Here is a 20,077-nt window from a genome sequence, read left to right as displayed (position 1 = left end):
GGGGCGGGACTAAGGGCTCGCAGTGGGCTTCGGGCGGCCAGAGGACCAATAGTGCGCGCCCTTTGGGGCGGGGCCAAGGTGCGGGCGACGCCGCGTGTCCCCTCCGCGGCCCCGTAGTGACGAGATTGTTGTGGTGTTGCAGAAATCCGGGCTTGGAATCGTGGACGTCTGTGCCGCCGGCTGCCCGGGACCTTTGGTGCAGCTGCTGGGGGCGGCGGCGAGTCCACGCGGTTTAGCCCTTGCTGGATCTCGTCGCACGGGTAACGAGGAGCGGTCGATGGGGGAGCCTCAGCTCTCTCGGACTCGATGTGGGAGCCGGATGCTTCCCCCTTGAGAAACCGGGCTGGGGTCACGTATTAACCCCGAGAGCGGACTGGGTGCCCCGCGGCGTGGAGGAGGCCGAGTCAGGCCGCCGGGCGGTAGGATCGCACCCTGGGGGCTCCGTTCTTACCCCCCCACACCCCCTTCTGCTCCAGGAGCTGCTCCCACATAATTTCTGCCCAGCCATGTCGCCGGTTTCAGCTGCAGCCCGGGTTCCTGCCTTGGTCTCCCTGTTTGACCTCAACGCGGATGCTCGGGTCTGTCAGGGCCTGAGCTTGGTGAGCCACCCATCGGAGGCGGCTCCGGCCCAGGCTCTGCGGACTTCCTGTCCAGGTACCTGGGAACGTTTGGGGAGGACCCATGAGGAACGGGGCAGGCTCTTTAGAGCTTAGCGCTTGTCCAGGGAACACATTCTAATTGATAAATTCCCCGGTTTAAGAGCCCTTGACATCTTCCTACTGGATAAAATTTATCTAACATTCACTCCGTCTCTGGGTGAGACTGCAAAAAAAAATCCTTCAAAATTCCTATTGTCCAAAGGTAACTGGATTCCAATCAAATCATTCATTCTTGCTGAATGTAAAACCTTTTTTTTTTTTTTTTTTTTACAACCTTTGTCTCTGGCTGTTTTTCTTAGTTTTTTTTTTTTTTTTTTAAACAAACCACACGGTAATTGGAAATGTGAGCTATGGGCAGCCCCGGTGGCTCAGCGGTTTAGCGCCGCCTTCAGCCCAGGGCCTGATCCCCGAAACCCGGGATGGAGTCCCACCTCGGGCTCCTGCATGGAGCCTGCTTCTCCCTCTGCCTGTGTCTCTGCCCCCCCTCCCCACCGTGTCTCTCATGAATAAATAAAATCTTAAAAAAAAAAAAAAAAAGTAAATGTAAGCTAAAAACTGGGCATTTGGGAAGTGTTTTCTGCAGTTAAAAATAATTTTAACGTTTCTACAGGATTCCCTTAACCCATCCCGTCAGACTGTTTGATATGTTTGTCTCACATCTTTTCAGAAGCATACTTCCCATATAAAATGATCACTGTGCCATTTATCTCATGATTCCTAGATTATAAATTCTTTGAAGGAAAGGATGTGCCACCTTTTTCATCTGTGTATCAGACACTGCATGTAATTTCTAGGTACTGCAGATTTGGACTCCCTTTCCACCTCTAATTACCCTCCCCTTATTTAGGTTCAGCAAGCCCAGAAAGAAAACTACCCCAGGGTCTCCTGGATATTTCAGAGAAGTTATTTTGTTCCACTTGTGACCAGACCTTCCAGAACCACCAGGAACAGGTAAAAGGCCAGGTGCTGAGCTAAATGGTAGAAGCAAAAAGTATAATGGTGGGTGAGGAGAGGCAGACATGTGATTTGTCTTTAATTAATAAAGGTCCATGTTTTGACTAAGGCAGTTGGTATTACCTGGTCATACTTCCTGGAGTTCTCTCTCTGGTCTTGAATACTTACTATTAAGGGCCAGACTGGGGCATATTTCCACATCAGCCTCCTTCTTTGCCTCCTACCAGAGGGAACATTATAAACTTGACTGGCATCGGTTTAACCTAAAGCAGCGTCTCAAGGACAAGCCTTTCCTGTCTGCCCTGGATTTTGAAAAGCAGAGCTCCACAGGTGACGGCTGGTAGGAGACCTGTGTTGAGTAGGACATGGGGGTGGAGGAAGGCCCTAGTTTAGGAGCTTGAGGAAAGGTCAAAGATGGAACACCAAACTTGTGCACCTCATGTCGTTTTCAGGAGATCTTTCCAGCATCTCAGGATCAGAAGACTCAGAATCAGCCAGTGAGGAGGACTTGCAGATACCAGATGAGGAGAGGGCTGAATTTGAGAAGCCCAGCAGACCCCAAGGCTTCCACCCACATCGGGTTCTTTTCCAAAACGCCCAGGGCCAGTTTCTTTATGCCTATCGCTGTGTGCTAGGCCCTCGCCAGGCAAGTGGCAGCACAAGTTGTGTGGTCAACTGTGGCCTTTGAGCACTCAGCCTAGATCTCCCCTAAGCCCAGGCCATTTCTTATTTCTCTTCTTCCTGTTGAATGTGGGTACCACAATGGACAGCACAGTGTTGGACTGAATTGGCCTGAATCTGAGGTCGAGTGTAATGGAATTAAGTTCGGAAACAGACCAATATAGGTTTGAGTGGTTATTCTACCACTTGATCGCGACTACAAGCCTCAAATGTCCTCATTTGTAAAGTGGAGACAAGCCTCAGGATGGTTGTATGAAATGAGATCATGCACGTGAGACACTTGGCACTGATTTCTTCCTCTCCGTGAATACAGTGGGCATGTTTGTGCTGTCATCCAGGTACCACCAGAAGAACCAGAACTGCTGCTACAGAACCTGCAGAACGGAGGTCCCAGATCCTATGTGGTGCTCATGGCTGCAGCTGGGCACTTTGCTGGCGCCATTTTCCAAGGGTGAGAGGGTGCTGCATGGGGTAGAAGGATGGACTGGACCCCGTTAGCCTGGGAGTACGGGCTAATTTCCAGTACTGAGTCTGTGTTGTCTACAGAAGAGACGTGGTGACACACAAAACCTTTCACCGCTACACAGTGCGGGCCAAGCGGGGCACAGCCCAGGGAATTCGCGATGCCCGGGGTGGGGCTTCTCGGTCTGCCGGAGCCAACCTGAGGCGCTATAATGAAGCCACATTATACAAGGTAAGTTAGGTGTCTCGGATCTGGTGGTCTGCTAATCTACTTTTTCCCCCCCTCTCATCAAATGTTAGCGTGGGGAGCTTGACCCCATTATTTCTGGGAAGGCAACAGTAGACTAGGAATGGATCCCCAAGAGTCTTCATCCTCTCATTCTTCCCTCGTATTATTTTCTATTTCACATTCCTTATACATCATCTTGTGGCCCATTTTTTTGGGTTGGAGATTTAAAAATAGCAAGTGAAGATACACAGGGCTGAGTTATTCTCTTCCCTAGGATGTTCGTGACCTGCTGGCAGGGCCAGGCTGGGCTAAAGCACTGGAGGAGGCTGGGACAATACTGCTGCGTGCCCCCCGCTCTGGCCGGTCCCTGTTCTTCAGAGGCCATGGTGCACCCCTGCAACGAGGGGACCCCCGACTTTGGGATATCCCCCTCGCTACCCGCAGACCTACCTTCAGAGAGCTACAGCGTGTGTTCCATAAGCTGACCACCTTGCATGTCCATGGTGAGCCTTTGATCCAGACCCCCCAGACTCCCTAGATCTTCCTGTACCTTCCAGCCCAAGCCTTGGGTTCTCATTTGTACATCCAGACAGCATCTTCATTGAGAGAGACCTGAGCTGGCTTCTCCTCAGCTAAACTTGAGAAACATCTTTTGTTTTATGGCAGGAGAAGACCCCCGGGAGACAGCCAGGTTGGACTCACCTCAAGCACATAGGAAGACAATGAGAGTGGGGAAGAAGGCTCTCGAGGCAGAAAGAAAGGTCTCCAGTGATGAAAATGAGACACTTGGGCAGAATGAGGAATCTCCCAAACAGGGTTTGAGCACCATCTGGCAACTGTCAACTCTATCTGGGTGTCTATCCTGGAAATGCAGTGTCAAATCTCCTACTGTCACTTGCCTCTTTATAATGAGCCCTTACATAACACACATACCATTACACACACGCATAGGGCTGTTACGATAAGGGGCACCCGGTAGCAATTACTAAGATGGGTTTAATCACCTTTCCCAACTTCCTGTTCTCTTTTGTTCACTGATGTATCCCCAACACTTAGGAAATATGACATAAGTATGTGAAACAGAGGCTTGTGTGGCGCGAATCTCACATAATTGCCCTCTTACTGGATGCTGCAGTTTGGAGCTGAGGCCTGCTTGGTTCTTAGCCTGCACGGCTGTCACAGCTCCCATGCTCTCCCCTGTTGTGTACCATCCTAAGGCTGCTCAAGGGGAGAGCCTAAGGACGTTTGTCCCTGCGTGGGTCCTTCTGGGCCTGTCTCCATCTGAGCTGAGAGCCTCATTTCTACATGGGATACTAATGGATTCAGCTTTTGATGTGCTACTTGATCTTTGGTGACAAAATACAAATACTTAATTTCATTTCAAGACAATCTGGATTCTCTTTTTATGTACATTATTATACATCTGGGGCAGCCCACATCCTTCCACCCTCTGTGTATTTCTTTAGATGGACCTAACATCGTATTTTTCCCTAGGTTCAGGGTCGGAGGGAGAGGACAGCTTTCAGGTGGAGCTGGAGCTAGTAGAATTGACAGTAGGGACCCTGGATCTTCGTGAGTTTGAGGTATTGCCAAAGCGGAGAAGGAGAAAAAGGAATAAGAAGGAGAGAAGCCAGGACCTGGAAGCCGGGGTGCATGTGACTCTTCCCCAGCAACCTCAAGGAGATGAGGCCTTCTCACAGTCCGCCCAGGCACATGCAGCCCCTTTGGGGCCTTCCCTGGATGAGGCCAAGACCCCTGATCAGTCAGAGCTCTGGGACATGCTTCTGGCTGCTTGCAGAGCTGGAGATGTTGGGATATTGAAACTCCAGCTAGCTGCTGGCCCCACAGACCCTGGAGTTCTGTCTCTGCTCAGTGCCCCCTTGGGCTCCAATGGCTTCACCCTCCTGCATGCAGCAGCTGCAGCTGGGAGAGGCTCAGTGGTTCGCCTGCTGCTGGAGGCAGGTGCCAACCCCACTGTACAGTAAGTAATGGTCCCCAAGCCGAGCCCTTTGGGGTATAGAGAGGATCATCTGGAGGCTAACGTTGGTACTGGCTACTTGACAGTATTCCCTTTGATCTGTTTGGGTGAGGTTGGGAGATGGAGGAGGCGAGCTGAACCCACTTTGGGGGGTTTTCGCACCTAGGGACTCCCGGGCCCGGCCACCATATACGGTTGCAGCTGACAAGTCAACGCGTAATGAGTTCCGAAGGTTCATGGAGAAGAATCCAGATGCTTACGATTACAGCAAGGCTCAGGTCAGCTGGAAAAGGAAGCAGCAGTAGAGTAGGAAGGCAGCATTGATCCTGGCTAAGATCTTTTCCACTTTCTTATAGTTTTCCCAAGGACAGTTTGTATGGGTCTTACCTTACACCTCCCTGGAAATCCTCCAGGTGCCAGGGCCACTGACGCCAGAAATGGAGGCACGGCAGGCTATGCGGAAAAGGGAGCAGAAGGCTGCCCGGCGGCAAAGGGAGGAACAGCAGCGGAAGCAGCGGGAGCAGGAGGAGAGGGAGCAAGAAGAGCAGCGGCGTTTTGCCGCCCTCAGCGATCGTGAGAAGGTGAGGCTGGAGGTTCTCTCTTCCACAGCCCTGATTTCCTCAGAGGTCTGACCCCTTCCCAGCGTGCAGCTGTCACTTCGCAGGCACCCTGTCCAGCTCTGGGGCCTTGTCCCTAATAAGACTTCTCTTCCCCTCAGAGAGCTCTGGCCGCAGAGCGCAGGCTGGCTGCCCAGCTGGGAGTCTCCACCCCGCAGACACCCGGTCCTGCAACCCTTTGTGCTCAGTAAGTACAGGGCCAGGTGTGGGCAAGTGGAATGAATGCTGCAGAGTCCTCCAAAAGGCTGTTGGGGGGAGGGGGGACTTGAGATGTTCTGAGAAAACCTCTGGAACAAAACCAGATATGGCCGGAGGAGCGGGGAAGAGCTTGGATTGGAAAGTTTCTGGGGTACCTGTTCAGCCATCTATCTTCTTCTTGTCCAGGCGCTGCTGGAGTTGTGGGACATCCCTCCAAGGCCTCATTCCCTTTCACTATCTTGACTTCTCTTTCTGCTCCACACGCTGCCTCCGGGATCACCGCTGCCAGGCCGCCAAGCCCTCTTCCTGACCTCTTTACAGCTGCACCTGGGCCAACTCTGGGCCCTGAGAGGGTGCATTCACAGTAGCCCTAGGTTTCTTCTTTCCCGTGAAACCGGAGTATTTGGAAGATTAAGAAGGACACTCAGGAACCAGGGCAAAGACAGGGCCATAGAGGGGTGTGGAGCTGGTACTGTCTCTGGAACTTTAATCGTAATAAAGTTTGGCAAGGAAACTGCACTTGTATTGCATTCAGGTTGTGGCCTTTGGTTCCTGGCGGTCACCGTGGCCAGCACCAAGGGATCCTGCCCACTCCATGTCCCGGGTCCAAGGTTACCTTTCTTTCAGTGCCCACTTAACTCCATTGGTTCAGGGGCGCTTGGCGTTTCAACTGAGAGGGAATAGACAAATGTCTTATGTGAAGTGCTATTAAGTATAGGCCTATCCACAAACTGGATTTGGGGCTGGAGAGGCACGCTTTCTAGCTCCAGCAATGTAATTTTGTTGAGGCCTCCTCTAGAAAACAGCAGAGGTCGTGGCACATAGAGGGTCTGTTGGGGCCCTCGCTTTGTCCAGTACCGGCCCAAATTAAACCCATTGATCCAGACTTGGCCCTGAAGAAGAGAATAGAGAGTGGAAGAAAATGGTCAGCTCTCAAGGGGGTAAAATCACCCCCTTTTGGGTTTCTTTTTTTTTTTAAGATTTATTTTAGAGAAAGAGAAAGCACGGGAGTGGGGGTAGGGGGCAGAGGGAAAGGGAAAGAGAGAATCCCAAACAGACTCCCCGTGCTGAGCATGGAACCTGATGCGGGGCTCAGTCCCACAACCCTGAGATCACAGCCCAAGCCAAAATCGAGAGTCAGATACTCAACTGACTGAGCCATCCAGGTGTCCCTCCTTTTGGGTTTCTAATCAGGAATAATTTCCACTCCCCCTTCTAACGTTATTTTCTTCTCATCACCCTGACCCCAATGTCAGCAGTACCTTGGTCCATCCAGGTAGAAAGAGAAAAGTGTCCCCGCCTTCTCCGAAAATTGGAAACGTTGTGGAGTAGAAGGTGGGGCCAGAAGGAGCTTGAGGACGTGTACTTTTCATCAAGTGGAGGGGAAACCACCACTTTACGAGCTTATCAACATTCAGAGGGAACATCAGCCACTGGGTAAGGACCATTTGCCCCAGAACTGGTGGCTCTAGTAGGCCCTGTGAAGAAGGCAAATAAAAATTCATCATTTCTTAAGCTCTTATGGTGTAACTGTCCCTAATCAAGCCCTGGGATGCAACGAGTGGCCATGTCTAGATCCCCACAAGCGACTCTTTTGCTGCCTAACTCTTTTTTTTTTAATAAATTTTTATTTATTTATGATAGTCACACAGAGAGAGAGAGAGAGAGAGAGAGAGAGAGAGGCAGAGACACAGGCAGAGGGAGAAGCAGGCTCCATGCACAGGGAGCCTGACATGGGATTCGATCCCGGGTCTCCAGGATCGTGCCCTGGGCCAAAGGCAGGTGCCAAATCGCTGCGCCACCCAGGGATCCCTGTTGCCTAACTCCTAAGCACAGGGCTCTTGTTTGTCTTCTATTAGGCCCCTATTTTTCCAGGGGAGTTTGATGGACACTAATATGCAGGAGAAGGGACAGGCAAGGCTAGCTCACCTTGAAGTCACTGCTGTTAGATCCGAAACTGAGCCTCCCCATGTTCTCCAGTAAGATGTCCAATTTGGCCCCACCTTTCCCCGTCAAAAATAGTTGGTGTTTCATGTTTCGTTCCAAGACACCGTGAAACACCTGTGGATAAGATGCGCTCTGAGAGGAAGGGCTCTAGCTTGTGGCCATGACACAGGAAGCTACGTTAGCACACGTGTTTGGAAAGCAAAGAGAATGTAGCCCGTCCTTCGTTACCCATGTATTCTGGAACCTTCGCCTCAAATTCTTCCTCATCCCAGCTTATCTGTGGCCCCTCCTGCAAACGTGGGCAGATACGGGGTGCTGGGAGGAGAGGGGATGGGCTCACAGGGTAGCCCGGAATGAGGTCCTTACCCCATCTACCATTACATAGGCACGGTCGTGGACTCCATTGTTAGGCACCCAGAACTGCGTTGGCTCAGGAATGGGATGGGGCAGAAAAGTCCGGTACAACATAAAGCCATGGTCCTGGGTGTGGAAGAGTTAAGTACTTAAGATGAAATGAGAGGAAAGAGGATACTATGGGGAAGATGGGCAACAGAGGGAACCTCTGGCTACAGCTGTTGGGGAAGGCTCCCGTGCCTCCAGGACGTGGGATTGTCCCTTACCTGTTTGACAGCCTCAAAGGACAAGGGCAAGATAGAATGGATGGGCCCTTGGGGGCACAGGAAGTCTAAGAAAGCCAGCAAATCCCCATCCTGTTAGGATAAGGGGAAGATGTTAGAATAAAAGGTAAGTCAGAATAGAGGGCCAGAAAGGCTGGGCCATTTAGAGAACAAAGGGGTAGGATCAGAGAAAAGATGATCCAGAGCTTACCAGATGCAGGGTCAAAGGTCCAAGCATCATCTTGGGGCTGGGGGGAGGTAAAGGTCCCAAGGGAATTTCCTGGAACTGAGCCCAAATTCTCTCAGGAGCCATAGGAAAACCACACAAATAACCCCTACTCCCAGACCCTACTAAGCACAGGGCTCTCAACCTGGGTTCCGGGGAAAGGCTTTAAGGGGTCACGAAGATCCTGTAATTTTGCACATGCTTGTGTGCGTCTTCCCAAGTAGTCCCGTCTGGGTGGCTGGGAAGTGGTTCTGTAGGCTCTGCGGCCCAGACAACAACCAATGATTTATGGGATCCCATTACTAACAATTTAGGTACTCCCTTTCCCCAAATTGATAAAAGCCTTTGGCACTTAATGAAGTGGTAGGGCACCTCACTGATGACGTTTCGAAGAGCAAAAAGCTTAGGTGTGAGGTCTCCTGCTTCAGATATTGGTGCATCGTAGTCATAGCTGGTAGTAATTGGAAGAAAGCGCCCCTTCTCATCAGCACCTGGGGTCAAACCAATTTCATTCATTCAGTGTCTTTCAAATGACAGGCACTAAGCAAAGAAATTCACACAAAGAATTTTGCCATCAGAAGGGGCAGTGGTGGCCACATCCAGCTTTGAGACCTCCTAATCTACCCAGCCCTTGGATTCTAATTCCTTGATGCCTCCCTGCTTCCACCCCAGGGACCACCTGGACTCACCATTCCAGTATCCAAAGTTGGTACCTCCATGGAACATGTACCTGAAGGGGGGTAAGGTGGGGGGAAAGGGAAAAGCTGACCCACTGAATCACTTTCCTCCCCAACATCCCGTTTTGCCTTCATGTTGGCCCCCGTGTCTCCAGTTACATGTTCACACTGGCTCCCAGCTTCAGCATGTTCTCTAGGCCTCTGGTTACAGCCAAAACAGACCGTGTGGAGTGATTCTGGCCCCAGTAATCCAGCCAGCCTGTGTAATACTCGGAGTTCACCTAGAAAGCAGCCACAAGTGAGATGGGGACTGAGCTCGACCCATTCCCAACCCCAACTCCTGCTTTGATTGCCCTCCCCTCCAGCTCCTCACCAGTGGCCCATGGGGTTCATAGTTCCGAAGCAGGGCAAAGATTTTGGTCATGTTGTCAGCTGCAGAGAGGAGACAAAAGTGAAAGATAAACATAGAAGAGGTGCCCCTTCCCCAGACTCTACTCCACCCTCGCTCAGAAGACCTGGGCCAAAATCCACAGTGGTGTAGAGGCCCTGGAGGGAGCCACATCTGAGTCCTTCAGGCCCATCTGTGGTGAAGAGCAAGATCCTGTCTCCTAGCAGCGCACGGAAAAGCCCAGCCAGGTGCTTCATGTAGTTGACGTCACAGGCTCTGTAGCTACCATATTCATTTTCCACCTGCCAGGAAAATGGAAAATGGAGCTCAGCCATGCAGCAGAGGTTAGGACCCCTGGCACCTCCTTCCTCTCACCCAGTCCCTTGTACCTGAATGCTAATGATGTTGCCCCCGTTGTGGTAGAGCCATGGATATAACTTGGGCAGTAAGACCTTGAACCAGGAGTCCACTGCAGCAAGAAAGTCTAAAGGAAGGAGCAGTGCTCTGCTCATTAGGACACCACTGCCTTTGCAGCCCCCACCCATAGCATCAAGGCCAGCAACTTCAGTGCTGCCTGAACCCTGGGCTACTGTTTGCAGCCCACTCACCCACAAATGAACCTGAGCAGTGGTGACTGAACCCTGAGCACTTGTGAATTTGCATGGCAACGACATCTAAGCACAGGAAACCTTAAAGTTGTAAATTAAGAAATTTTTTAATGTAAGAAAAATGTTAAAAGCATCATAGGGAACTAATTATAATCGATGTATACTTGAGAGAGCTGTGAAGTAGCATGGGAGTTCACAAAAATGCAGAATGATGACTTGCACCCTGATGGAACTGACAGTTCTGGTGATTTAAGTCATCCATCAGAAGACCACTATATTCAGTATTGTGCCTTAAAATCTCAGGCCCTATTTGTGATTTTTGTTGATTCATCCTCAGGGTCTTCACACCTGTTATGACCTCTGCTTGACACTTTCTCTCCACCATCCTTCATCTGGCCATTCTCAGTACAGTTTTCAGATCTTAACTTCTATTTCACTTCCTCAAGAAAACCTCTGATAATCCTGATGAGGGTAGGTGTCCCTGTTACATACTCTCATGTCACCTCTTACTTTTTTTCAAGCACATAACAAATTATCAGTATTTCTCTAAATGCCCCCCCCCCCTTAAAGGCTTTATTCATTTGACAGAGAGAGAGCACAAGCAGAAGGAGAGGGAGAAGCTGACTCCCCACTAAGCATGGAACCCGATGCAGGACTCGTCCCAGGACCCCAGATCCTGACCTGAGCCAAAGGCAGACTGAGCCATCCAGGTGCCCCTCTCTAAGTGTCTCCTGTCAGTCTCCCTCACCCAGTGAACAGGAACCTATTTGTCAGGTCCATCTGCTTCATCCCTATCCTTGAGGACAATGCCTAACATGTAGCAGACTCTCAAAAATGGATTCAATGGAAGATGTACTCGAGGGTATTTTTGCATTCTTAAAACGTTCAATTCCTTTCCATTTTGCATTCTGTACAAAGGGTGCCAGGTCTGACTGCCTCCTTCTATCCAAGCATATATTAAAGCTCATCCAACAAATATTTATGAGTGTTTAGCATGTACCCAGCAACATTCTAGGTGTTAGGGATACAGAATGGAACAAAATCGATAAAAATCTCTGCCCTTGTGGAATTTCCTTCCCAGTGAGGAAAGCAGGTAATAAATAAATAGCTAAAATACACAGTATGTTAATGCCCAGGAGAAAAAATAAAGCATGGAAGGATATAAAATGGCAGGAGAGCTTAAGTTTTAGAGGGCAGCTGAGGGAAGGCCTCTCTGAAAAGGTGATTCTGCAGGAAGATAGAGGGAGCCCCAAGTGCAACGGCCTCAAAGCAGGAATGTGCCTGATAGGTTTGAAAAACAGCAATGAGGCCAGTGTGAACAATGAAGAAAAGAGTAGAGGTCAGGGAGGTGACTAGGTCCATTAGGTAGGGCCTGAGAGGCCATTTTAAGGAATCCATGGTTCATATTCTGAAGGAGAGGAGAACCTATTGCAGAGGTTTTCTATTTCAGAGTTGTTAGCTACTAGATAGGATTGAAAGCCATGGGAGGGACACCTGGGGGCTCAGAGCGTGATCCCTGGTCCTGGGAAAGAGTGAGTCCTGAATTGGGCTCCCTGTGGGGAGCCTGCTTCTCTGCCCACCTCTCTGCCTCTCTCTGTGTCTCTCATGAATAAATAAATAAAATCTAGGGATCCCTGGGTGGCGCAGCGGTTTGGCGCCTGCCTTTGGCCCAGGGTGCGATCCTGGAGACCCGGGATCGAATCCCACGTCGGGCTCCCGGTGCATGGAGCCTGCTTCTCCCTCTGCCTATGTCTCTGCCTCTCTCTCTCTGTGTGTGACTATCATAAATAAATAAAATTTTTAAAAAAATTAAAAAAAAAGAAATCTAAAAAAAAAAAAAAAAGCAAGCGATGGGAATGGATGAGATTGTCTAAGGAGTGAACACATAAAAGAGAAGGGTCGGAGAACTGAGGCCTTCAGCACCCCATCCAGCATTTAGCAGAAAGAGAAAGGGCAGAGAACCAGCAAGAGACTAAGGAGGAGTGGTCAGCAAGGCTGGGATTCAGGGAAAGGAGCACAGACCACATAAAGATGGTATCTGGAGAGCCAAGAGAAGAGTGTATGTGAAAGGATGGGGTGAACAGCCGGGCTGGGTGCTCCTGACTGGCCAAGGAGGTGAGAGGCCTGGAAAGGAATTGTGGACTTGCAGTGAAGAGGTCGCTGCTTTCTTGGGAAAAGTGGACACTGCATGCCGGTGTGCCAGCACTACTTTGCCATTTCAAATGTATTTCAGAGCCAGCTGAGTTGGGGAATTGTTCTGAGGAGCATAGAGCTCTTCAGCGCCCTAAGAAGCGGGATGGTCCCCAACAGATACAAAGCATTTTTACTAGAGTGATCTTTTTAAAAGATAAATCAGATAAGATCACTCCCTTGTTCTGGTGACTTCCTATCTACACTTGAAGTAAAATCCAAACTCCTTAAAATATAGGGCATTTTAGAGCTTAATCTTGAGTTCTCATCTTTTCTCTCCTGATGCTCTTTCCCTCAGGCAATGTCTCAACAGCCAAGGATCTAAATGCCATCTCTAGACTGATAAATCCCAAATTTATCTCTAGCTCAGAGCTCCCCGTGAGCGTCACATTCACACAGCCTGTGGCTTAACACCCTAACTTGTGTGTGATGACACAAATTTAACACAACCAGAACTGTTTTTCCCCAAAAAAAGGTGGTCCTTTGCCACCCCTAGTCTCCTCCTACTTCCCTGTGTCAGTAAATGGCACCACCATGTTCATTGGAAACATGACTCCTTTCTTTCCAAACCCGATTCATGCTGCCCCCACCCTTCTCCTTCCCATCAGAATCTAACAAGGCCTGGTGATTTTTGATCTTCAACCTACATCTCAAAACTGCTCTCTTCTTCCCATCTCCACCACCGTTGCCTTAATCCACGAGCCATCACCTCCTTCCTCAATCACAGCCTGAGTCTCCCAATTAGTTTCTCCACCTCCATCCTTGCTTGGCCCCCTCCTTCCATTCTCCACATCCGGGCTAAAGTAATTTGAAAACAAATCAAACCTGTCTGGTTAAGCTCTTTCAATGGCTTTCTACTGTGTTTATGATAAAATACCAACCCCTTACGGTGGCCTACAAGGTCCTGCATTAACAGTCCCTGTCTATCTCCAATTTCACGTCACATTCCTCTCTCCCTTACCCACTATGGTCTGGCCGAGTTGGCCTCAACCATACCACTTCTTTCCCACCTCTGGGCTTTAGAATATGCTGTTCCCTCTACTTGGGTCATTCTCACCTCATTCTTCATATGACCAAAGCTTTTCCTTCCCTAGAGTCAAGTGAAATGTCATCATCTCAGAAAAGCCTTTTCTGACCTCCCTACCCAAAACAGGCCTTCTCTGTTACTCATGGCCTCATGAGTATTGTTTTTTTCTTGTGTGGTATTTTTACAATTTGCAATAATCTTACAGGTTTTGTTTTGTTTTTAAAAAAAAACAAAAACAAACCTGTTTCTTTCCCCATAAGCCCCACTACACAAGGACTGGGTCTGCCCGGTGTCAGTTTGTAGCATCTTGCTAGGCATGAAGGAAACACTCAAATATCTGCATGGATGATCTCCAGTTTGGGGATGGTCTCTTCAGTTTTGAGCACCCAAATGACTCATTGTGTTCCTATCGGTTGCTTTTATTTTCTGTGTTGAAACTTTTGTCTCAGCTCACCTGGATCTGAGGTTCTCAGATTTATTTCAGGTTTTTGAAGCAACCAGGCTGGGAGACCCCCCTGCGACAAACATAAAGACAGCAGGTTTTGTTGTTTGGGAGTGGGGTGGAAGAGGTATGAAGGGAGGATATTGAGTATAGCACTGGAAGTGGCCCTACAGTGTGGGCAGATGGGGGGAGTGAAGGAACTGCACAGGAGTGGCTCTGGTTCTATCCCTTCTAACTCACCATATCCCACTCTGCACAGATGTAAGGTCCTGGTCTCAGTATGACCAACAGGTTCGCTAGAGATGCCTCTTTCAGAAATGCAAAGAGGTCCCGGCTGCCATTAAAATTATAGACCCCAGGCTCTGGCTCATGGTAGTTCCACGGCACGTAACTGAGAAAGAAAAAGGTTAACAGGGCCCAAGGCGGGAGGTGCTGGAGAGGCCTAAGGGCTCAGGCCTTGCATGGAATCTCCAGGAAGCTGTTGGAAGGAGGTCCTGGCCCACCCTTTCCCACCCTTGGCCTGGAAGCCCTGGAGCTCTCATACCCAGCTAGTCCTCCTGTCCCAATCCCCTTCTGACGGGGGGTGGTAGGAAGAGTAAATCCCACCCTCCATGGCTTGTCCTGAGCACTTCTTACAACTGTACAGTGTTGAGGCCACTCATTCGCATCTTGAAAAGCCGGTCTGCCCAAAGCACCCGTGGTACCCGAAAGTAGTGTAGGCTGCCAGACACGTAGCGGAACGGGGCCCCATCTAGAAGGAATCTGTCATTTATCCGATCCACTATGAACGACCGATTGTCTGCCTGCAAAGAGAGAGCCCGGGGTCAGCAGAGGCCTGGAACAGAGGGAGGGGTCAGAGTCTGCAGAGGAGATGGAACTAGCCCAGCCTGTTGTTCTGTTATTTTCACTTTCTCTCCTGGGCTGGATCTCATCCCGCCTCACCACGCCCAGCCTGCCGATTCAATCCTGTCATTTTACCTGGGGCAGCAGCAGGGACAGAAGTGGCAACAGCAGGACGGGAAGGCAGAGCCGCTTCCTGGGAGCCATGGCGCTAACAGGGCTCCTCTATTCAGAGAGGGCGGTCCGGCTGTCACGTGGTGGATTCCTGGGAGGGAACCTCAGCGAGCAAGGGGGCGGAGACCACCTCAAGTCACCAGGCAATTAGCCTGGACTTGTCCACCCGCGCTACTCTACTAGTTTGTAAGATCCTCTACATCTTGAATCCGCTTCATCAGCATCACCTGGGAGCTTGTTAGAAATGCAGAGTCTCAGGTCCTACCTCAGACCTATTAGAATCAGAATTTGGATTTTAACAAGATTCCCAGGCGATCCGAAAGGCATTCAAGATTGAGAAGCACTGTGGTACTAAACTGAGCTCCCTGAGGGTGAAGAGTACCTTGTCCATCTTGTATCCTCAGCTTCTAGCACGGGACTCGGTACATAGCAGGTTAAATCTAGATGAATGAATGTCGGAACCAGGGGGCTAAAACAGGTTCAGAATCAATCTTCCCAGTGGTGTGAAAGTAGGAACCAAGTTATAAATGGGATTTTTTTTTTTTTCTCCTAGTGGCCCTGCTACAGCAAAAGAGACCACCTCAGCCATTCTGTCTTCTTTGGATCTCCACCGCTCTTCAATTTATCCCTGCCTGCCTCAGCGAGAGCTGTCAAGAACAACTACCTGGGGCCAAGGCTTGGGAATTTATGAATCTCCATGACTCCTGCCTTCACAATCCCAAGCCTGGGATGTAAGGACCAGGATAAGAAAAATAGAATCATAATAAAAATAACAGCAACTTCTATTTATTGACACCAAGGCTGTGTCAGATAGTGTGCTAAGCACTTTACATCTCACTTCATCTTCAAAAAGCTCCGTGCAGTTGGTAATTATCACTCCCATTTTACCCATGAGGGAATTGAGAGGCAGAAATTTTAAATAGTCTGCTCAAGGTCACGCAGCTAGTTTAGCAGAGCTGGGAGCTGCAGCCTGGCCTCCCCGTACGGGCACCTAACCTTAGGTACTGTTAGAGCTTGTTTACAACTGGGGAAACCGAGGCTCTGAGAGGTTAAGTCGTCCAAGGTCACGCAGCTAGTAAGCTCTTAACCACTGAAACTAGGGTAGTGGGATGCAGGCCTGAGCCCCGAAGGGTGCACCGATCGGCGCTGTGGGGGTCCAGGCCGCCGGCCCCCGCCCGGCCCCCGCCCCTCGGGGCTGGACTGCAGCTTCCTACCTCCGGCATTGGGAGACGGGGGGCCTGGGGGGCCTCGGGCCGAGCCCGGCTTTGCTCCCCTTGGGCGCGGGTGCCTGCGTCCTGCCCACTACTGAAGGCCTGGTGTGGAACCCTCACCGGGTCCCGGGACCCGTGCTCCCCGCGCCTTAGCCCGCCCCCGGCCTCTCAGCTCCGCGCCCCCACATCCTCCGGATGCCCTGCGGTTGCTAGGATACCGCGGGCCGTTACGCCGGCGCGGCCTGATGACGTAGACGCTCCTTCCGGTCCGCGGCGCTTGTCTCCGGCCGGAGCCAGGTCAGTGGGGAGTCGGGGCCGGCCCTCCCGGGGCTCTGCGCGCCGAGGCCGGGGCGGGCCCCGCCGGGTGGGCCCGGGCCTCGCCCCCACGCTCCGCGGCTGCCGAGGCGGCCCGACGGCGAGGACGCGGCCTGGGCGTCGCGGCGTGGCCCGAGGCTCCAGGGCACCCGACCTCGGCCGTGCCCGAGCCGGCGTCGCCAAGGCTCGTTTCCTCTGCGTTCCGAGGCCCGGGCGCCAGCTCTGCACGTCGGCACTTCGGGGGTCGTGCCTGGCCCACGACCCTGCCGTCCTTTGCCTTCCAGCATGATCCGCGGGGCCCCCAGCGCGTCGCCTGGAAGAGCCCCCTCAGCCCGCACGCGGCCGTCGGCAGCCCCGGACCGCCCCTGAGGAGGATGACTGAGGCGCTATGGGCCACGCGCTGTGTGTCTGCTCCCGGGGAACCGTCCTCATTGACAACAAGCGCTACCTCTTCATCCAGAAACTGGGGGAGGGGTGAGTGTTGAAATCGCCTAGCCAGCCCCCAGGGTTCTGGTGAGTGAAGGACAGCAGTCTGCACGTGATAGGGCCTCAGGAGGTTCATCCTTGTAAAGCATCCTTTAGCTCCCCTGACAGAGCCTAGCAACCCGAATGCCAAGAAAGTGGATTCTGGAGCCAGGCCTCCTGGCTCCACCTGGTGTGACCTTAAGCCGTGGTTTCATCATCTGCTTAATGGAGATAATCATCTTTTTTTTTTTTTTTTAAGATTTTATTTATTAGAGACACACACACACACGCACATGCACAGGCAGAGGGAGAAGCAGGCCCCATGCAGGGAGCCCGATGCGGGACTCGATCCTGGGTCTCCAGGGTCAGGCCCTGGGCTGAAGGCTGCGCTAAACCGCTGGGCCACCCGGGCTGCCCTGGAGATAATTATCTTTTGTCGCTGATGGAGTTGTGAGGATTAAATGAGATAGTGCATAGAAATCATCTCACCAAAAAGAGAAAAAATAATAATAATAATCTCACCCAGGGCCCGGTTCACAGCACTTGACAGATGTTGACTGTTACTCATGTAACATTTCCGGAGCATTTGTCACGTGCAGAGCTGTGCATTATGACCAAGGTACCTCAAAGATTGCTGTGTTCCTACCCTTGAGCTCAAAGTGTAAAATCTTCAGACTTCTCCTGAAGCCACGTCTTGGGAGGGTTTCTGCTGACTGGGAAAGACACCCCCTCCCCTCCCCACCCAGGGAGTTCCTCTGGGTCCAAGCAGTGTGGGAGATGACCGTGGTCCTTCACTGACCCCTTTGGCCCACAGTGGGTTCAGCTATGTGGACCTAGTGGAGGGGTTACATGATGGACACTTCTACGCCCTGAAGCGGATCCTGTGTCACGAGCAGCAGGATCGGGAGGAAGCCCAACGAGAAGCAGACATGCATCGCCTCTTCCATCACCCCAACATCCTCCGACTTGTGGCTTATTGTCTGAGGGAGCGGGGCACTAAACATGAGGCCTGGCTGCTGCTACCCTTCTTCAAGGTCAGAAAGTCTCCTGGCAATGGAGGGGCTTGCAACAGAGTCATCTACCGAGGGCTGTGTGAGTAGCCAAGCACGTTAGGAAGCAGAGACCATGTCCTGTGTTGGACCGCTTCAGATTTGGGGTTTAGGGGAACCCAAGTGGGACTGTGAGGTGTGTAGTGTGTGTGGTGAAAGAGCTGCTAGGCTGTGACACAGGGAAGGGATCAGGCTGAGGGAGCAGAGACCCAGAAAACCTGTCCAACCGTGGGGAAACTTGTGTTGCAGAGGGGTACGCTGTGGAACGAGATAGAAAGGCTGAAGGACAAAGGCAACTTCTTGACTGAAGATCAAATCCTTCAGCTGCTGCTGGGTATCTGCAGAGGCCTTGAGGCCATTCATGCCAGAGGTTATGCCCACAGGTCAGTGGGAGGGCCCAGTGTGCTTATGGGGCAGAAAGAAAGAGCCTCACCAAAAGGATTGAGTGGTCTCTGCTCTCCTCCCAAGGAACAGTCCCCATGATTCTTTTGCCCCCAAGGATTCTAGTCTCCCTGTCCAGGGATGTTCATGGGCCATTTATTTCCACTTTCCTGCAGGGACCTGAAGCCCACCAATATCTTGCTTGGAGATGAGGGGCAGCCAGTTTTAATGGACTTGGGTTCCATGAATCAAGCTTGCATCCATGTGGAAGGCTCCCGCCAGGCTCTGGCCCTGCAGGTAAAAGAGTGTCCAGGTTCCTTTGCCCTCCTGTTCCCCATCCTCAGCCTTTCCTGTTGCATGCCCCAGTTTGGTCACATGACTATGACCTGTGCCTCTCTTTTGAGCTATGGGGCCACTCTTCCAGGACTGGGCAGCCCAGCGATGCACCATCTCCTACCGCGCCCCAGAGCTCTTCTCCGTGCAGAGCCACTGTGTCATTGATGAGCGGACTGATGTCTGGGTGAGGAGCATGTGGGGGGGCACATGGATGGGGAGGAGTACCGCTCTGTACCTGCTGTGCAGCAGAGGGGCAGGTCTTTGGTTTCGATTGCATGGGGCCCCAGGAACCGTGTATGTCCCCATCCCCCTCGACTTCCTTCCTGGGAACCGTCACTGACACTGTACTCAATTGCTCAGGAAGTGGTATCATTCCTCCCTTTGAACAGAATGAGTACAGCTAAGTGTCAGGACTGAAGGCAGTGGCAAGCAGGGGGTGCAGAAGCCTCCAGCTAGCTGGTGCTTTCTCTGGACCCTGGTGGTGTCATGGGGCTGAGGTCAGCCTATTCTTATTAGCTTATGTAGTCACCTTTCACTACAGAGTCCAGAGGAAAGAGATCATTTCTATTGGTCCCTTGTCAAGTAATAACCAAGTTATGTTCAGTCCCTAGGCTGCGTGCTGTATGCCATGATGTTTGGGGAAGGCCCATATGACATGGTGTTCCAGAAGGGTGACAGTGTGGCCCTTGCTGTGCAGAACCAACTCAGCATCCCGCAGAGCCCCAGGTGAGCAATAAAAGGGGTACGAAACACTTCAGACTCCTCACTGGCATTAGTGGAGTTAGAACCGTAGCATGGGGAATGAGGACCCTCCAGTCACCCTGCCCGCCTCCTTCCACAGGCATTCTTCAACCTTGCGGCAGCTGCTGGCCTCAATGATGACTGTAGACCCCCAGGAGCGCCCTCCCATCTCTCTCCTCCTCAGTCAGTTGGAGGCACTGCAACCCCCAGCTTCAGGCCAACATACCACCCAAATCTAAACAGACCAATGGCTACGTTGAGGTGGCCCTGTGCCTTGGAAGGAGGCTCTCATCCCTCATTAGAATCTCCACCCGGTGTCTCCAGGACTGCTCTCTTGGCATCGGGGACAAGTGGATGGGAACTGTCAGCTCAGTCTTATTTCTTTGCTTCTACAACAACTGGACAGGGGACTGACTGGGTGTGGACGAGGGCAGGAGATGGGGAAGGGGAAATGGATAGAATCTAGAAAGGCTCTGAGCAGGACTGCTGAGCTTACATCATGGTCTGCCTTCACATCTGGGAGCAGGAGAATGTATAAATAGAAGAATAAAGTGAAAGCAGCTTGGTGTGGATCTTAGTCTCATTGTTCCTGGAATGAAAGAGAAGAGGTGCCCAGGGCCCAGGGTCTGGTTGCCATTTCCAAGGGAACCGCTTGGGAAGAGGGA

The 20,077-nt window shown here is 51.5% G+C and overlaps 3 protein-coding genes across 12 annotated transcripts; 2 read left to right on the top strand and 1 right to left on the bottom strand.

The window, feature by feature from the left end:
• Window positions 1–73: 73 nt before the first annotated feature.
• Window positions 74–6,297, top strand: ANKZF1 (ankyrin repeat and zinc finger peptidyl tRNA hydrolase 1). Of its 2 annotated transcripts, XM_077884921.1 has the most exons (14): window positions 75–260; window positions 477–654; window positions 1,507–1,610; window positions 1,841–1,943; window positions 2,066–2,259; window positions 2,633–2,745; window positions 2,841–2,988; window positions 3,260–3,488; window positions 3,652–3,801; window positions 4,480–4,966; window positions 5,130–5,241; window positions 5,377–5,544; window positions 5,682–5,767; window positions 5,965–6,297. In XM_077884921.1, the coding sequence occupies exons 2-14, from the start codon at window positions 507–509 to the stop codon at window positions 6,086–6,088; spliced, it is 2,166 nt and encodes a 721-aa protein (XP_077741047.1). In that variant the 5' UTR covers window positions 75–260; window positions 477–506; the 3' UTR covers window positions 6,089–6,297. The 2 variants fall into 2 exon arrangements, with proteins under 2 accessions (XP_077741046.1, XP_077741047.1); XM_077884920.1 differs by having other exon boundaries at window positions 74–654.
• GLB1L (galactosidase beta 1 like) lies at window positions 4,359–16,332 on the bottom strand. Of its 8 annotated transcripts, XR_013372851.1 has the most exons (18): window positions 16,129–16,327; window positions 14,879–15,005; window positions 14,537–14,703; window positions 14,141–14,291; window positions 13,913–13,973; window positions 10,023–10,117; window positions 9,761–9,935; window positions 9,619–9,677; window positions 9,405–9,526; window positions 9,258–9,298; window positions 8,941–9,059; window positions 8,554–8,628; window positions 8,346–8,435; window positions 8,092–8,205; window positions 7,708–7,839; window positions 7,041–7,256; window positions 5,351–6,671; window positions 4,359–5,246 (listed from the first exon to the last, which is right to left on the bottom strand). XR_013372851.1 is itself a non-coding variant. In XM_077884923.1 (17 exons), the coding sequence occupies exons 2-17, from the start codon at window positions 14,945–14,947 to the stop codon at window positions 6,402–6,404; spliced, it is 1,956 nt and encodes a 651-aa protein (XP_077741049.1). In that variant the 5' UTR covers window positions 14,948–15,017; window positions 16,129–16,328; the 3' UTR covers window positions 4,359–6,401. The 8 variants fall into 8 exon arrangements, 6 of the variants coding, with proteins under 6 accessions (XP_077741049.1, XP_077741048.1, XP_077741051.1 ...); XM_077884923.1 differs by having other exon boundaries at window positions 4,359–6,671; window positions 14,879–15,017; window positions 16,129–16,328; XM_077884922.1 differs by having other exon boundaries at window positions 4,359–6,671.
• Window positions 16,286–19,984, top strand: STK16 (serine/threonine kinase 16). Of its 2 annotated transcripts, XM_077884936.1 has the most exons (8): window positions 16,286–16,422; window positions 16,725–16,914; window positions 17,720–17,939; window positions 18,204–18,337; window positions 18,512–18,632; window positions 18,760–18,855; window positions 19,276–19,397; window positions 19,513–19,984. In XM_077884936.1, the coding sequence occupies exons 2-8, from the start codon at window positions 16,829–16,831 to the stop codon at window positions 19,649–19,651; spliced, it is 918 nt and encodes a 305-aa protein (XP_077741062.1). In that variant the 5' UTR covers window positions 16,286–16,422; window positions 16,725–16,828; the 3' UTR covers window positions 19,652–19,984. The 2 variants fall into 2 exon arrangements, with proteins under 2 accessions (XP_077741062.1, XP_077741061.1); XM_077884935.1 differs by lacking the exon at window positions 16,286–16,422 and having other exon boundaries at window positions 16,567–16,914.
• The last annotated feature ends 93 nt before the right edge of the window (window positions 19,985–20,077 follow it).

Source organism: Canis aureus, chromosome 36 (assembly GCF_053574225.1).
Source record: "Canis aureus isolate CA01 chromosome 36, VMU_Caureus_v.1.0, whole genome shotgun sequence".
NCBI classification, from domain to species: domain Eukaryota; kingdom Metazoa; phylum Chordata; class Mammalia; order Carnivora; family Canidae; genus Canis; species Canis aureus.
The sequence above is the reverse complement of the archived record's forward strand: the minus strand, read 5'-3'. Positions and strand labels throughout refer to the sequence as shown.

What these genes read in the sequence shown, in the direction of transcription:
- GLB1L (XM_077884923.1), bottom strand. Translation starts at nt 14,947, where the DNA reads ATGGCTCCCAGGAAGCGGCTCTGCCTTCCCGTCCTGCTGTTGCCACTT. An exon ending in GCAACATCATTAGCATTCAG is followed by an intron (nt 9,936 to 10,022) that starts GTACAAGGGACT and finishes TTTTCCTGGCAG; the next exon opens with GTGGAAAATGAATATGGTAG. An exon ending in CCTATGTAATGGTAGATGGG is followed by an intron (nt 7,840 to 8,091) that starts GTAAGGACCTCA and finishes TCTTATCCACAG; the next exon opens with GTGTTTCACGGTGTCTTGGA.
- STK16 (XM_077884936.1), top strand. Translation starts at nt 16,829, where the DNA reads ATGGGCCACGCGCTGTGTGTCTGCTCCCGGGGAACCGTCCTCATTGAC. An exon ending in TGCTGCTACCCTTCTTCAAG is followed by an intron (nt 17,940 to 18,203) that starts GTCAGAAAGTCT and finishes CTTGTGTTGCAG; the next exon opens with AGGGGTACGCTGTGGAACGA. An exon ending in GCCAGGCTCTGGCCCTGCAG is followed by an intron (nt 18,633 to 18,759) that starts GTAAAAGAGTGT and finishes CCACTCTTCCAG; the next exon opens with GACTGGGCAGCCCAGCGATG.
- ANKZF1 (XM_077884920.1), top strand. Translation starts at nt 507, where the DNA reads ATGTCGCCGGTTTCAGCTGCAGCCCGGGTTCCTGCCTTGGTCTCCCTG. An exon ending in ATGAAGCCACATTATACAAG is followed by an intron (nt 2,989 to 3,259) that starts GTAAGTTAGGTG and finishes TCTCTTCCCTAG; the next exon opens with GATGTTCGTGACCTGCTGGC. An exon ending in CCCTCAGCGATCGTGAGAAG is followed by an intron (nt 5,545 to 5,681) that starts GTGAGGCTGGAG and finishes TCTTCCCCTCAG; the next exon opens with AGAGCTCTGGCCGCAGAGCG.